The sequence below is a fragment of the Scomber japonicus genome, chromosome 5 (assembly GCF_027409825.1).
Source record: "Scomber japonicus isolate fScoJap1 chromosome 5, fScoJap1.pri, whole genome shotgun sequence".
Lineage (NCBI taxonomy): Eukaryota > Metazoa > Chordata > Actinopteri > Scombriformes > Scombridae > Scomber > Scomber japonicus.
This window is the reverse complement of record NC_070582.1, coordinates 24,221,287-24,236,743: the sequence shown is the minus strand read 5'-3', so window position 1 is coordinate 24,236,743 and position 15,457 is coordinate 24,221,287. Positions and strand designations below refer to the sequence as shown.

The following is a 15,457-nucleotide window of genomic DNA, read 5'->3' as shown; positions in this document are numbered from 1 at the left end:
ATTGTAACAAAGACTGGAAAGTGTTTTGTGTAGCTGTTTAGCCTCTGCGAGGATTTGTCCACATTTGTGGAACCCAAAGCAGTCTCCCAGATTTGTGTCCATGTTCAACTGGCACAAAACTCACATATAGAGAGACAGACAGAGGGGGGAACAGAATGAGACAGAAAACAGTTTGGTGGTGCAAATACAGAAGATTGAAGGAATCAATGTAAACGAAAAAAAAGGGGGGACGAAGAGGGATGCATGAGGAAAAGTTGCATGCACCCCCCCGCCCCCCGAACCCAAAGAAAAATGGGAAGAGAAAAAAAAAAAAAATCAGGGAGTGTTTCACATGAAAAAGCACAAACAAATTTTGTGTTCTTTTATTACTAAATATAGTGCAACAATAAACATTGCATTTCTTTCACCCTTTCACTTGCGTCTGAGGATGTTAACTCCCCGCCTGTTTTCTGTTCTTAACACTTGTAAATATGAGGCGTAACCCTTGTTCTGTCACTGTCCTGTGCCACAAGGTGAGTCCTCCTCCGGGAGAAAACAGACTTCAGATTCAGAGACGTAAACATAACACAGACCCTGCTGGAAACAAGACAAAAAAAAAACAGGAGGAACATAAAGAATAAAAACAGAACAAGTGTTGGTGTTTTGGGCAGCATGTAATTTGGAAAGGCAGGGCAGTTTTGATGGTGGCGACGACCCCCCGCAGTCAAATAGCCAAATCCTCGAGGAATAAAAACCAAGCTGTGTGAACCACAGCGCACTCCCTGGACAACAGCGTTGTGTGCAGGAACAGCTGTGGCCTTTGGACTGGTCGGGCCTTAGAAGGCCTGCTGGGCTGGGTTGTAGTTGAACGTTGTTGGCACATGAGGCCTCTCTTCCAGCTTATCATACTCCAGATGAAACTCCTGAGAGATGCAGACACAATGTTGACACGATAGGAAACAAACCACAACAAAACACCTCTAATATGCCATTTCACCTGATGAATACAGTGGAAAGCTGCAGACTCTCACCTTGGCTACTTTCCTCCAGTTAAGACAATCAAAGAAGTAGTAGGTTCCCCTCTCGTAGGTGTTGGTCTTCAGTGTAGGCTCCATGCCAGGCGCCCTTGTGATCCAAACCCGCTCCTCTTTGTGATACCGCCAGTCCCGGTTAAAGCTGGAGAGAGAAGTTATGAAAGAGGAATTATAAAAAAAAAAAAAAAAAAACTAGCCTTTGACCGTGATTTCATTTTCATCCCATAACATCATCAACCACAGCTTGACACACACATTAGCCACAAAGGCCATTTGTAGAAATTTAAATTGCTGGCAACGTCCAGATGGAGACGAAAAATTATTACAATCCTTCTGTGAAGAAAAACCTTTTACAGAATAAACTTGGATCATATTTTTGCAGTAATCGCCATTCAAAAAGGTCAACTACTCACAGCTCTACTGCTGCCAGAAGCTGTAGTAAGTCTCCACCATTCATGTAGTACAGGTAGAACAGCAGGTCTTCACCGTATCGTGCCAGTTTAATTGCAGCCAGCTACAGGAGAGGCAGAACAGCAAAGACAGAATGAGAAGAAAGAGTTTGGTACATGTACTTCTTGAGGAGTGCAACCATTTGTTTTGGCACCGTTGTCAAACTCATCATTACCTTGTCCCTTATGTGGATGTTGGTTAAGTACTCCGATGGAACATGAAAGTCTGAAAAATAAGAGAAATGACCATTAGCAGCTCTCCAACCGTAACTATTACATGTTTATGTACTTCCTGTCTGTCATCATCTAAATGTCTGCAGACTGGCCCTAACTCTTCTTGAAAGCTAATCAGGTCTGCCAAATCTGGACCGCCAAATCATCACTAAGCTACTACATACTTCAAGTTAATGTCTTACCAATGTCCTGCGGTCGACAAGGTGCTGAAGCCCAGGGAGAGGCGAACTTGGGGTACAGGTTTCTGTCAGGAAAACAAGTCATCACAATAACATCAACAGCAGAATATTTGCAAGACACGCAACAATTCACATCAATGCAATGATCTGTTACATGCAGTCCACAAGAAATAAACCTCCCCAATGAACTAATTACTGAGTAAGACACTCAAACTGGCTATTTTAGAAATCAATTGGGCCTGAGCTACCAGTAAGGGGGGAAATATTGTCATCATGTCATTTAGTTTATTGCCTAGAAGTTGTGTTTGTGTGAAACCTGAATGCTGTCACATTTTTTGCACGTTGGGTATTTTCCACATTATTTGTCACTGGTAGTAACAATATTGTGGGCAGTAAAATGAGGAAGATCTAACAAACTAAACTCAATTCTGTTTTTCGATGATATGGAAAAAGTCATTCTCATTCAATCACGATCAGGCTTTTGCGATTCTCTTCCCCAGTCTTCATTAACTCATCTACAGATGGTCCAAAATTCAGCTGCAAGGATGCTGACTGGTACTAAAAGGTGAAGTATATCACGCCAGTCAAATCCTGTCTTTATTGGCTCCCTTTTAATTTTTGGAATTCAATTGAAGGCCATGCTGATCGCTGATCGTTTTCCAAGCTTCTTAATGGTCAGGCCTCATCTTATATCACAGACCTTATTCACTGGCACTCAGCTCTGAGGTCTCTTCGGTCGGACAACATATCTCTCTTGTAAATCCCACAGTCACAAATAACTCTTACAGGTGAGTGAGCTTGTGCGGTTGCTGCTCTGTGACTGTGGAACCAGTTGCTGTGAGATATTTGATGTGCTCCAGCTGTTTTTAAATCATGACTCAAAATGTACTTTTGTACAGCACCTTGGTCAGCTTAAGCTACGTTTAAATGTTCTCTAGATATAAACTTTACTTAAACAGATTTGGGCCCATTACATGCCATTGTAATCTTTTGTGCCCACAACACATTTTATATTGCATGAATGACTAGTTATTAACATTTAACAAAGTTAATGATTAATCAATTTATCTGTCATACTTTTAATGGATGACTGCAGCTTAAACCTAGCATTTGATAAAACTCAGCTACTGATTTTGACTGTTATCTGTCCTAAAAACCTGTATTTATGGTAGAACAGCTGTCTTACTCTGGTGAGTTTAAGTTGAGTCCCAGTGTCGTGAGGTCACTTCCTAGCGCCAGATGGACCATCCCCGGATCTGTCTCTGCTGCCCGGATAAACGTCAGAAGGCCAATCATGCCGAATTGGTCTGTCACCATTCCTGAGGGAATATTTGTCACCCGGCCTGCAGTGGCAGCATAATACAGAGTTCAACAAACCGCTGAAAGTGGGCTGTGATCTACAGTAAATACTTACTGTCAATACATTACCTCCATATTTCTAAACCACACTTTGAGCACGCACTGGAGAGCAAACCAAGCCAATTATTTTTTAACAACTGATAGTCACAGACAGACTAATGGAAAGATGATGATGGTCTGTAACATACTGAACATTTTCTTTTGGTTTCCTCACTGTAGCCTATCCAATAATTATTTAACCCAAAATGCAGGGTAGAGAGCCCAACTGCCTCACCCAATGTTGTGCGATTAAGAAGGGATGTCTCAGTGGAATTGGAGCGATACGATTGGCTGAGAGGTCTCACCATCGGGCAACACCTGGATCCCTTTCTTCTGATTGTTGTTCTGTGCTGAGGCCGTCTTGTCTCCAGGGAACTTGGGCCCATCTGCATTGGATGTGCTCTTGCTTGTGGAGTTCAAGTTCTGCAGGAAACAAAGAAAAAAACTGTTTTAAACACAGAAAAAAGGTCTTTACTGTGTAACCCTGACACACAGAAACAGGCATCCTGCCAGACTCTGGTGCAGAGCCATCAGTCACACACTTACAGTTTTGCTGTCATCGTTGTTCAACGTAGGGTCCTTATAGTTTGGGCCAGGCAGTGCAGGGAAGTCCTCATTGTGGATTGAGAAATCTTGTGTTTGTTCAGTAGATGGCTTCGTCACCATGCCAACTTTATGACGATGAATACAATAAAGAGGTGGAATAAGCAATACATCACTACAAAAATCATATCATTGGAAATTCTTGTTTCTATTGACTTAGATGTGTACTGGAACATATCCTTCACTCGTATCAAGTTTCCACTCAAGAAACTGATTTTCTGTCCTATGAGACCCTACCGCCTATGGTTTAATGTGTATAAAAATGAGACAAATCGGCAGCCTAATGGCCTACCATAAGGAGCCCTTCCAGCCAGTGGGTTGAGCACCGGTGTTGGGTTTCCGGTCCCTTCTCTCCGACTCCTGTCTGCTAATGCAGGGAAGTCTGACAGATCCAGTCCCGTTACATTTTCACTCCCATCTGCAGCAATAGGAAGGTTAACAACTTCTAACATGTAATGTCACCTTAAGCACCATCTATGTAATTACGTAGAAAAAAATAATTTCATAAAGTAACCTTTCTAAAATGCAATCAAATAATAGGTGCCCCTCAGTAACAACTCATATTAACTCAAAGACAACTTTGTAAAACTTTTTTTTCAGGACATGCATACAAAAGCGGTTGTGCTTCCTGATGCCTTTTTAAAACTATTTTACTCTAAAAGAAAATGAAAAGAAAAAATGTGAAAAAATACACTGCAAATTATCCCTCAAACTAATTGAACTAATAATTCAGTATTGTGAAACAAGTGGTGTTTTTACAGTGATTTTGGTGTAGTTTCTTTCCGATAAATCCGATTTCAAGCCAGATGTGTTTGTTTACAGAAAACCCATAAATGAACACATATAATGATACTTTGGTATCAACACACTAACCTGTGCCATTGAAGATGTTGCTTGATAATGAGTTGTTCATCCCAAAAGCCTGATTGCGGTTCATTCCAAATCCTGACATGCTGCAAAGAAAGAGGAAACCAAAACCAAATATTAAGGACTGCTTCCGCACATTAACTTACCTTAAAAAGTAAAAAACAAGGTTGTATATTCATCATACATTGATTCATATATTAGTTATTTTTTATCAGGGACTATAGCAGACACAAAGGACAGGCAGATATCTACAGGAATACATTACACTTGTCAGCAGGAGCAGACATGCAAGTTATACTAACTCAATCCACGTACCTGTTTATGGTGAACGGCTGGCGTGCTGGTTGCTGTTTGGGCATACAGATTATACTGGGCGAGCTGCGGTTAGGGCTGCCCAGCCCCGAGCTGCCCATACTATTGGTCCTGCCACTCATACCAATACCTTGACCGACCTGAGAGTGGTTCAGCATGTTCCTTGTGTTCATCGGCAAGGTCGCCCTATTGACACATGATCAGGTCTGATTTAGTACATTCAAATTTTTCACTTATTTCATGTCAACTTCCATTTTTATTTGCAGGTCTTATTGACTGTTGTAAACCAGATAAGTGTGTCCAAACTGTGGCTGCCAACAGACAAAAGAGCAAGAAACACCTTCATACACACCTGCTTGGTGATGGAGGGGTATGGAGGGACATGGTGGGGACCCCTGTTGTGGGGGTGATATGACTTGGTAGCTGGGTGCCTTGCGTTAAATTTCGGTTTAACTGAGGTGTATTGTTCCCCATGCCCCTTACCGAAAAGCCGAGTGCACCTGCAGAAACAAAGAAGAGAAATAGATGCTGTCACACAACCCAGAGAAAACTGGCTGACTTCAGCAAAATGTTACACATTCAAATTTTCAGTAACTGGTTTTACTTGTCAGAGTTCCCCTAAATAACAGTTCAACTAAGTCTGACTACTGCTCAAACTATTCAAATGTGGATTTTATCCTAGTATGCTACATACTGTGAAGAAAACTGTTGTGTATGCGGGACTGTGTAACACTCACTTTGTGGACCGTACAAACTTGCACCAAGCTGCGACAGCTGACCTGATGATGATGGTGAGGGAGAAGACAGCATCTAAAAGGAAACATTCACAGATACATAAGACAACAGAAAAGTGTCTCCTCTTTATGTTCATTTAAAGAATTAAAGTTTGTAGACACAAAACAAAACTCACATCTTTGTCCGACCGATGTGGGAACATCGACGGCTGGTTGTAGTACATGTTTTCATCAGGAAAGTCGTTATCGACTACCTCGACGAACTCTACAAATTTCTTTCTAGCACCAAACATGCCTTTCGTCACCTGCAGAGAGAGAGAGTGAGTTAGAGCAGAGCTGCTGTTTAAGGAACGTGGTTGACACCATAGTGGCAAAAGATCATTCATTGCAAACAAGCAAGGAGACAAATACAACTTTACACTGACCACTGCATTTCTAATATTAACACACCAACATCTGCTTGAATCCCATTGTTCCCATTAAATTCCCTCTTTAGTAGTTCCCATGAAATATATTTCTTGTATCTGACAGCATCACATACAATTTAATCTACAGCAGGTTGTTTCAGCAGCACTGACACTACATAATAATGATAATAATTTAATTTGTACAGCATTCATTAACAGTGAAATTCAAAGTGCTGTGGTGTTAATAACACAGAGGACACAGCATTAACTAAATTACAGGAGTTAAGATGGAAGGAGCCTTCCTGAATAAAATATTTAACCACAAGACTGCATTTTTTTGTGAGTGCACCTTTAACTCACATGGAAAATGAATGGTGCATCATAAATTCTAACTAAGAGGTTCTTCAGTCTGACACAATTGGCATGTTGGGGTGTTAAAGTAAAGTTTTGAACTGCTTTACAAACTGGATGACAAAGTTAAACCATACCAAACAAACTAATGATCTTAACAGAGAAAGATTAAACCAGCTGACAGCAGACCTAAGTGTTGACTTGCTTGTTAAACTTGTTTGATTGTTAGAATGTTACCTTATGAGTCTGCTCCTCTACATAACAGCAGCAGGGCTAACAAGCTGCTGTGGCTAACGTTAGCAGGCTAGCTGCCTGTAATCACTTTGCGTTAGCTTAACTAGCTTCACGACAGCTAAGCTAACAGGGAGCAAGGTACCACAGCATTCCCATGTCTTTACAGCTCCCAAATACCTTGACGTGACTACCAAGCAGCGGCCACTATCAAACAGTAAATTGGGCCCTCTGTGCCTCCATATCTCCACAATCAGCTGTCCCCTTTTCTCGGCTCAGTTTACGCTTCGTTTGCAGCAGCAGCAGCAGCAGCAGCAGTGAATATCTGCTGGAGCTAAAGGCTAAATACCCGCTCCGTGTCGAAACGGTGGGAAACAGCGAGGCAAATAGCTTATGCTGAAGAGTTAAAAGTGTACCGAGCCGCTTTAATGAGACGAGAAATACGTTAAATACCCTCACCGCATCAATTTCCCTTCTCTTCGTTAGATCCAAGATGGCTGTGTGTACTCTCAATCGAAAGAGGGATAGCCTTTACCCTCTGACCTTACAACCTGCTTACCACTTCCGTACACAAAACTGCCTAATCAAAGTGTGATCCTTCTGCTGAGTGCTGCACAGTCCACAAGAACAGAGCAAAAACAACTCAGTTATACCTAAATTAAGCTATATAAATTTAGTATTAGTTATAAGCAGTGACACCACTGTGAAATTATACTGCCTTCCTCCTGTGATCATAAATGTGTTTTAATATGGACATATAGAGCTCAGCCAATGTTGAGCTTTTCTCAGTCAGTAATCTGTTCATAGTATTACAATAACAAGACAGCTGTTTGTTTAACTCAGTTCATCAGAGTAATGTTTTTTCAACTCAACTCACTATGATGATACATGTTACAAGAAACAATGAATGAGCTAGTTTATTAGCTTGCAAAGTACAAAAAATCTTAAAGCCCCCTGTCCCAATGCAAAAATGTGATGTTACTTCTGGATTTGACACTGGAGGGTTGTTTTAAGATTCATCTGCTGAAGAGGGGGAAAGTTCTGAGTTTTAGGAATAAGGCCACAATCCTTTACCTCTAAGTTGTTGTTTTTTTTAAATCTATAAAATCTATCTGAAGCATTATTAAAAGAGTGCCTCTGCCTGTTAACATTATAAAGCTTTTGCCTGCCAAGAGATGAACACAGAAAGCAGTCTCCTCTCAGCCATCTGGTCCTGAGGCTGGCTGACCTTTCACCTTCTGACATCATAAGCCCACCCAGCCTCACAGCAGTTCATTCAGAAGATTGGAGCTAACCAACTGTATGTAAAGAGAAGGATTATTCACATTATTTAGATTTTGATGCCTCCAGTGCACTGAGAATTTAATTTCTAACCTTTTTATGTAAAAGCCACATCAGACACAACCTATTATTCCACACAGAATCTTGCTACATGTCTGAAAACATGTCTGGAGCATCGTAAACATATGGTCCACCTTAGCTGTATAAATGTCAGCCATAAAAAATGTTGACTATGGTAGTCACATGGTTCTTTCAGTCTGCATTGTACTGGTGCCTCTTATAGGCCCTCGGTCAGTAAGCAGATAAGGAGAGGGACAAGTGCTAAAAACAATCTGTCAGTGAACAAAAACAGACGAGTGGGAGGACCAGTGCCCCTTCTGATAAGCAAAATGAAATTCCTTCACAGTCTTATCTTATTAGAAAATAGACTTAATAAAGTTATGCTGATAGCATGGCTAAATCACACCTCAGACAGGATCTGGTGATTTGCCACTTCTTACAGTTCGGGAATACATCTTCCCATAACATGGAAACTAATAAATGAGTATGCTACTTGGATTTGGATGATTTTAAGAGTTGCTATCGCACTGAAGTCTTGACCACACAATCACGCCACGGAGGATCTACATACAAATCAAACAGGCATACACAATGTGGCATTGAGAAAACATAGATCTACACTGCCATATTCTCTCCACCACTCCTCAAGATGCCTCTTTAAGCAGTAACTTAAAACATTTCTCCCTTAAAAACTCCAAAACATTTCAATGGTTTGATTTATTCCTGTCAAAATCAGAGCAAAATACCAACAGACTGCTTCATTCGCCTTCCAAGAACAGTGACAAATTCTTACTTTGTCATTTTCCAACTTTCCTGGCCTGCTGCCACAGACCCACGACTGCGTCCGGACTGATTAAAACAGATTGTAAATGACCTTTGCTGCTCTTTCATCAGAGAGCACTTCTTATGCTTATCCATGACACCCTGCCCCTCCCTGTCTCACTCTCTCCCACATCTGTCATCTCGGAGAAGAAGGGGGGGAAAGTCATTAGGCACAAATGGGGAGGAGAAAGCAGCTAGTGGTTGCTATCGCCTTGAAAGTCCGGGCAAAGCTCAGAGCCAGTGAGTGTACTGCGCTGGGGAATATCTGCCCAGGGAATATGAAACATTCTCAGCTCATTAAGTTGGATAAACAAATGGCTTACTGTTCGAGATGCTGAGAGTGATGGACATCAGCAGGAAGACAATAGAAAGTAGGTGTTTTTCAATTCTCATTATGATCATCTTCATGTTGATTGTTTTTCCTGTTTTCTTGTTGAACTGGCTATGCTTATTGTTATTGCTAACTCACATGCATGTTTTAATTTAGCATCATATCCATCTGATTGCTGCTATTTGGAGTTTCATGCTGATGCTGTGTTAACAATTGGTTTTGCTTTTGCATATTATCAAGATCAATAACTCCAGAGTGACAGTGGCAGAGCTTTAATGGAACACCATGAAATTTACTTGAAGACACCAACAGCTGTCCTCTCTGCAACCCTCATCTGGCAGTAAATTGATCTGGAGGACCATTGGTGTGTCACAGAGAGTGAACAAAATGGGGAACGCCATGAGAGGTGTCATTGCCTTCATTCCCTCAGAGCGCTGTCAGCGCTTCCTAGTCGGGGACCTGAAGGAGATGCCTCTTGATCGGACGCTGGACCTGAGCAGCCGGCAGTTGCGTCGACTGCCTGTTACCGCCTGTGCCTTTGATGAGCTGGTGAAGCTTTACCTGAGTGACAACAACCTCAGTAGCTTACCAGCCGAACTGCAGGGCCTGAGGAAGCTGCAGCTCCTGGCCCTTGACTTTAACTGCTTTGAAGAGCTACCTGAGGCTGTTTGCAGATTGCCTCAGCTCAGTATCCTTTACCTGGGTAACAACAGGCTTTACCACCTCCCCAGAGAACTGGGAGACCTCAAGGAACTTAACACTCTGTGGCTGGAGACTAATTGCTTTACTGTTTTCCCAAAGGTGGTTTGTGAGCTCTCCAATCTCAAGACCCTGCACCTTGGCTATAACCAAATAAGGAGTTTACCAAAAGAACTTGGACAGCTGGAAGAGCTACGAAGTATCTGGCTTGCTGGGAATGAGCTGGCAGAATTCCCGCCAGTGTTGTTGGAAATGCATTTTCTAGCTGTCATTGATGTGGATCGGAACAAAATACACCAGTTTCCAGGTCTGTCTCACATGCAGGGCTTAAAATTGGTAATCTATGACCATAACCCCTGTATTAATGCCCCAGTGGTGGGCGAGGGAGTGAGGAGGGTTGGACGCTGGGCGGACTGCTCAGATGATGAGCAGGAAGAGGATGCGGCAAAGGCAGCAAGTGAGACCACAGCTGAGGTCACAGAGGTACGCCCTGAGGAGGAGCACAACAGTTAGGGTCAAGGAACAAAGTGACCTTTAGCTGTGGAGAGGCCTGGCAGTGCAGGACGCCACTCAAGTGGAGCACTTAAAGCAGAGCGGTGCGCATCATGCTGATGGTATTTGGTCCATATATGGTAACGCCAATTGAATCATCTTTAATATAAAACACAAATAAATTATTAGTTAAGACTTTAGACAAGGGAGAAAGGAAAAGACAAAAATTAAAATAAAAAATTTGGAACTTGATATAAAATATGTTTAATTACTGAATGTTTGATTTAAATGTTTAATACTCTGCTTTTTAAAAACAATTCATTTATGTCAACAGGTCTGAATTGGTTTATATTTTCTGTTTGTGCAAAATGCGTAAAATGTTATTTTATAGTCTATGACATATCTTGGAGATTGTACTGATTTTACAGCATATCTCAGATCAAATCAATACAGGCAGGCATGTATTTCTACTTGATAAATATATGCGGTGTGTTTTCAGGGGAATAATACGGAAAACTCCAACTCTAAGGTTATGTGTGAGTTTTTACTTCATAGTGAAAATACTGAAACAAAAAAAAGGATTCACAAATTCTTGCTATAGCAGAATCTGAGATCATATCTGTACCTGCTGAGGCTAAATACAGCAAGGCTTTAATACAAGTGATGGATGGCTTAAGTCAATTAGTGCACTCCTTATCCAGACCAATGCATAATTCATCTGATAGATTGGGGCTGTGGCTTTGAATAAAGACTGCTAATGGGCTTTAATATCATAGCTACGAGGTTGTGATTTGAAGCAAAGCATAAATGCAGCTCTCAGATTCCTCTGTGTACCAGGAAAATGTTCCATAAACAAGATTAAACGTCATGCCCCAATATATGTTTCTGGGTATTTTGAGCCTTTTTGAACAAAGCATAGGGAAATTGATTAAAATGGGCTGCATGCCAGACCTTTCACTGGAAATGTGACTGTTTCTAACAGCATAAACACACTGCTAATGCATTTGTTCAATCAGCTTCCTATTAAACACAACTACTCTAATGTGTGCGATTAGGCAGTTCAAAAAGTTCAATAAGCATGTAAAGTAGAACTTTCTGTTATATCATTCAAATATACTGTATGCATTAATATAAACTCCTTGATTCTGTTATACTGGACAACACCCACAAATCCAGAAATCCTCAGAGATGACTCCCATAAACTTACTCACTACATCAACAGCGAACAGTGAGGAAATCTGAGGATGTGTTGCCATAACAGAATCAGTGAGTAGGACTTTATAGTGTACGACTGAAATGTTCCTGAAAGTATCCTCTGAAGTTGCAAAGTGATCAAATCTTTTATATGCAGTTGTGTCTTAATAGTTTTTCAAAGTTTATAAGATAGCACAAATTGTTGACCTGTACTTACAAATTTCCAGTTCATCTTGGAACAGATATTACATATAGAGAACAATCTTTTCTTAAGTCGACCTCAACACTTTATACTGCAAGATCACCTTTAAAAATATAAATGATTTCCATCAACTTGAATCCAGTTTTACATATTAGAATTTTTTTACTCAACATGTTTAAATTTCATTTTTTCATTTAACTATAATAGTTTAAATAAGCTGTCTTATACTGTAAGTGTGTGATTGAGGGGCCCATGTTATCAATGTATCATCTCTAATCATTTTCTGACCTGATTTTTCACACAAAGTCACAATTTGACACTAAATTCTCACTTTCATTCTGAGGATTATTTGACTTTTTTAACATATGAAAAGTAGACCATAGTTACTGTGTATATCCACGTTGTAGCATGTGAAAAAAGGAAATACTAAATAAATTGTAGATTCAGGAGGACACTGTTCATTATTTTATATTTTAACAGTGAACATTTTGAGGTACTAATTAAAATGTTCCTACATAAAAGCAACAGGTTTGTGCACACTGATAGAAGCCACGTTTTTACATTATGTCTATATTTCTGATTGTGCTCCGAAAATCTGATATAGTATGCAAAAATGACAAACTCAGTGATTGTCAGACTTCAAACTAACTGTTTGTTAGCCATTTTTTAAAGCACTGAACAATGAGATTTTTCTAAATCAGACAGAAATGTTAGTGGTTAGCTGGAATTGTGCTATTACCTGACAATGAAATGTCACCCAAGATTTAATCTGTGACAATAAAGAAAGAAAACTGCACCACTGTGTGTGTCTATTTTTTTAATGCAGTGTCAACACATAAATAAGACCTACACATGTAACTTCAAGGCAAATACAAGGAAACCTGACAGAATCCAAAATGAAAGATGAGAACTATATCTTTGGTACAAATCCTAAATCAACACAACCCTTTCATAATCTTGCTAAAACCCCCAACCTCCCATTCCATGTACCTGTGGGTTAACTATATGGAGACTGTGCATGTTAGATTCTCTTCATTAGCTCTACCAGCCAGTACCAATCTCAAAACAAACAGTAACTTCACTTCCAATAACTTCTTATAATGTTCCTCAATGTTAAATACAGACATGTTTAAGTAACAGACATATTAGCGAACATATATTACTTAAAAGACTCATCTAAAATATCTTGGTGCTTTGCTGTTATATGAAAGCACAATAAATAATAATTTTCACATCATTTAACAAAACTGTAACAGATGCTGAATACAAAGAACAGATGGAATGAACCCGAAATTAGTAAAAGCATCATATCTTTAACTCATTGTGCCATGGCTGTGAAATTGCCAATTACACTGAAACAGAGCGTCTCTATTTACAAGATGGAAATGAACAAATAAGTGCAACAAATTCCTTATATCCTCAGGCTGGACCCACAACATATCACTTTTTTTCTAAGAAGTGATTAAAACAAAAGTGCTACTTTGGGCAAAATTTCCAAATCTATTTACTCTGAGAAAAAGGATCACAAGGCCTGTTTGTGAGTGGTTAATCTTATTTTTTTTTTCAAGTACAGGCCGGCTACATTCAATAACTAACTATTTGACTCATGTTTAAACTGTGCGTGTGTCTATGTGGGAAGATTGTCAGGTTGTGTGCCTTGGCTACAAGCTGGCTGTAGTGAGAAAAAAAGACCACCATCAAAGCAATAAGACATGGTCAGGTTAGACTAACTTAAATGAGGGGGTGTTAAACTGATGCTTAATCCCTACAGACAAAACTTCTGGACGAGCCAGAGCTGGAATGAAGTGTATCCTAACACAGGCATGAATAAAACTGATATACAACATAATGTAAGACTGAGAGGTGTCTCTAGGACCGTCCGTCCACTGAGCAGACAATAAGCAGAAAGACATGAGCTGAGGTCAAAGTAAAAATAAAGTAAACTTATCAAGACGAGACAATAAGCTAAAGTCTGTTACTCAAAATAATACACATATAATATTCTCATGCATCTGTTTGTGGCAACTTAAACGGTGGGGTTTGCTTGAGTCTATCAAGATCCGCACCTACATAATATGTGGCTTATGAGTACATGCAGCACTGTTAGTACACACAGTCTCATGAATCACAGGCTCATCCAGGGTCCAGGTCTCTGTCGGAGTGCTGTCTCTCCCTGGTGAGGCGGCAGACATCCATGATCCAACACATCTGAACTCTCTTCCTCCTGTGGCATTTCAGAGTCATGAGACCCTTCGTCATTGGCGTCTGACACATCTGCCCCGGAGGCTTCTGGGATTACTGAGGGCCTCTTTGACGACGTCTCCTCCGCGGTGTCGTTTGCTTGGAAATCAGATGCCTCATTCACAGAACCGATCACTCTGGGAGCGTAAAGTTCCTTCTGCGAGTTTTCTTTCTCCATCCTCTTCCGAGCCTCCTCTCTCCTCTGCTGAATGCGGGTGTTATCCCCCATCATAACCCTGACCCTTACTTGATCTGGAGGCCAGAGTCCACCCCAGACGAACTGCAGGTAGCTCAACAATACAAGGACACTGAGGAAGGCAAAGTTGGTGGCCACACCGATCACAGCAGATGTCAGGGGGAAGTTGTACAGAACATATCGTATACCAGTGAAGTAAGCATGGATACGAAGCTGAGAGGAGTAGATCTGCACGCGCTTGGACTGGATCTCAATGACTGCACCAATAGTGGGTTGATAAGCATTTGTCTTGTAGTCAGAGAAGAGCTCGACTTCTACGAGCTGCTTCTGCTCAGCAATCCCAGTCAAGAGCAGAGGAGAGAACAGTAAAGTACTCAGCGTCTGCAGGAGGCTGGAGCGATAATGCAGCATCGTTGATCGTCCCACAGATGAGACAGGCTTCCCACTCTTGGTGTAACTCGTCATCTTGACCATGAACATGCCCAGGTGTTCATTCACCGGAGACTCTGGCATCTCCAAGTCCAAAGATATGCGATAAGGTTGCCCAAAGGCCATCACCTGGTCCCTCTCGTTCTTCATGAAGGAGATGTTGGCCGTCGGGAATGAGCAAAGTGCTGACTCTGAGGCGTCACAGTCAGAGGTGTAGTAGAAGTGCACAGGGGTGGAGAAGCTGACAGTGGGCATGTAGGAGTAGTAGAAGCTGCCATAGAGAAAGATGGAAACCCATAGCAGCAGGACAAGCACGCAGAGAAGAATCGCAGCCTGAAATAAAGTCCGCCGGGCTTTAAGGAGAGTTACAGCTGCGACATCTTGCATCCAGTGCAGAACCGGCCCCATCGCACCTCCCATCAGGTCCACTCCGGAGCACACAGACCTTCCTCTGGTGCTGGTTTGGGCTGACTGCTGCTCCTGTGGTGGTGGGTCTTTATGTTCAGGCATCAGTGGGCGGAAACAGCATTAATCGCTTATCTTCACCTCCATCATCATTGCGGCTGTTGAGCTCGTTACGGCTAGTTTGATCCATCAGCTTTACTCCGCCATCATAAAACCATCCTTCGCGCTTTTTTTAAGGTTGGACGTTGATGGGTTTTTTTCGTGTGTGTGTGTTTTTTTAAGTCAGAGACTCGCTCAGGTGGTGTCTGAGCTCAATAACAACTTACA

At 41.3% G+C, this 15,457-nt stretch overlaps 3 protein-coding genes across 3 annotated transcripts; 1 reads left to right on the top strand and 2 right to left on the bottom strand.

Annotated features, from left to right (window-relative positions):
- Positions 1–325: 325 nt before the first annotated feature.
- cnot2 (CCR4-NOT transcription complex, subunit 2) lies at positions 326–7,291 on the bottom strand. The gene is made up of 15 exons (XM_053318765.1): positions 7,238–7,291; positions 5,966–6,094; positions 5,793–5,865; positions 5,408–5,555; positions 5,059–5,241; positions 4,750–4,829; positions 4,169–4,294; positions 3,820–3,944; positions 3,579–3,696; positions 3,062–3,218; positions 1,879–1,940; positions 1,639–1,688; positions 1,427–1,527; positions 1,011–1,155; positions 326–902 (listed from the first exon to the last, which is right to left on the bottom strand). The coding sequence occupies exons 2-15, from the start codon at positions 6,080–6,082 to the stop codon at positions 816–818; spliced, it is 1,572 nt and encodes a 523-aa protein (XP_053174740.1). The 5' UTR covers positions 6,083–6,094; positions 7,238–7,291; the 3' UTR covers positions 326–815.
- Positions 7,292–9,659: 2,368 nt separating this feature from the next.
- Positions 9,660–10,484, top strand: lrrc10 (leucine rich repeat containing 10). Its single transcript, XM_053319952.1, has one exon. The coding sequence runs from the start codon at positions 9,660–9,662 to the stop codon at positions 10,482–10,484; it is 825 nt and encodes a 274-aa protein (XP_053175927.1).
- Positions 10,485–12,704: 2,220 nt separating this feature from the next.
- Positions 12,705–15,446, bottom strand: LOC128358837 (seipin-like). Its single transcript, XM_053319232.1, has one exon. The coding sequence runs from the start codon at positions 15,233–15,235 to the stop codon at positions 13,985–13,987; it is 1,251 nt and encodes a 416-aa protein (XP_053175207.1). The 5' UTR covers positions 15,236–15,446; the 3' UTR covers positions 12,705–13,984.
- Between the last annotated feature and the right edge of the window lie 11 nt (positions 15,447–15,457).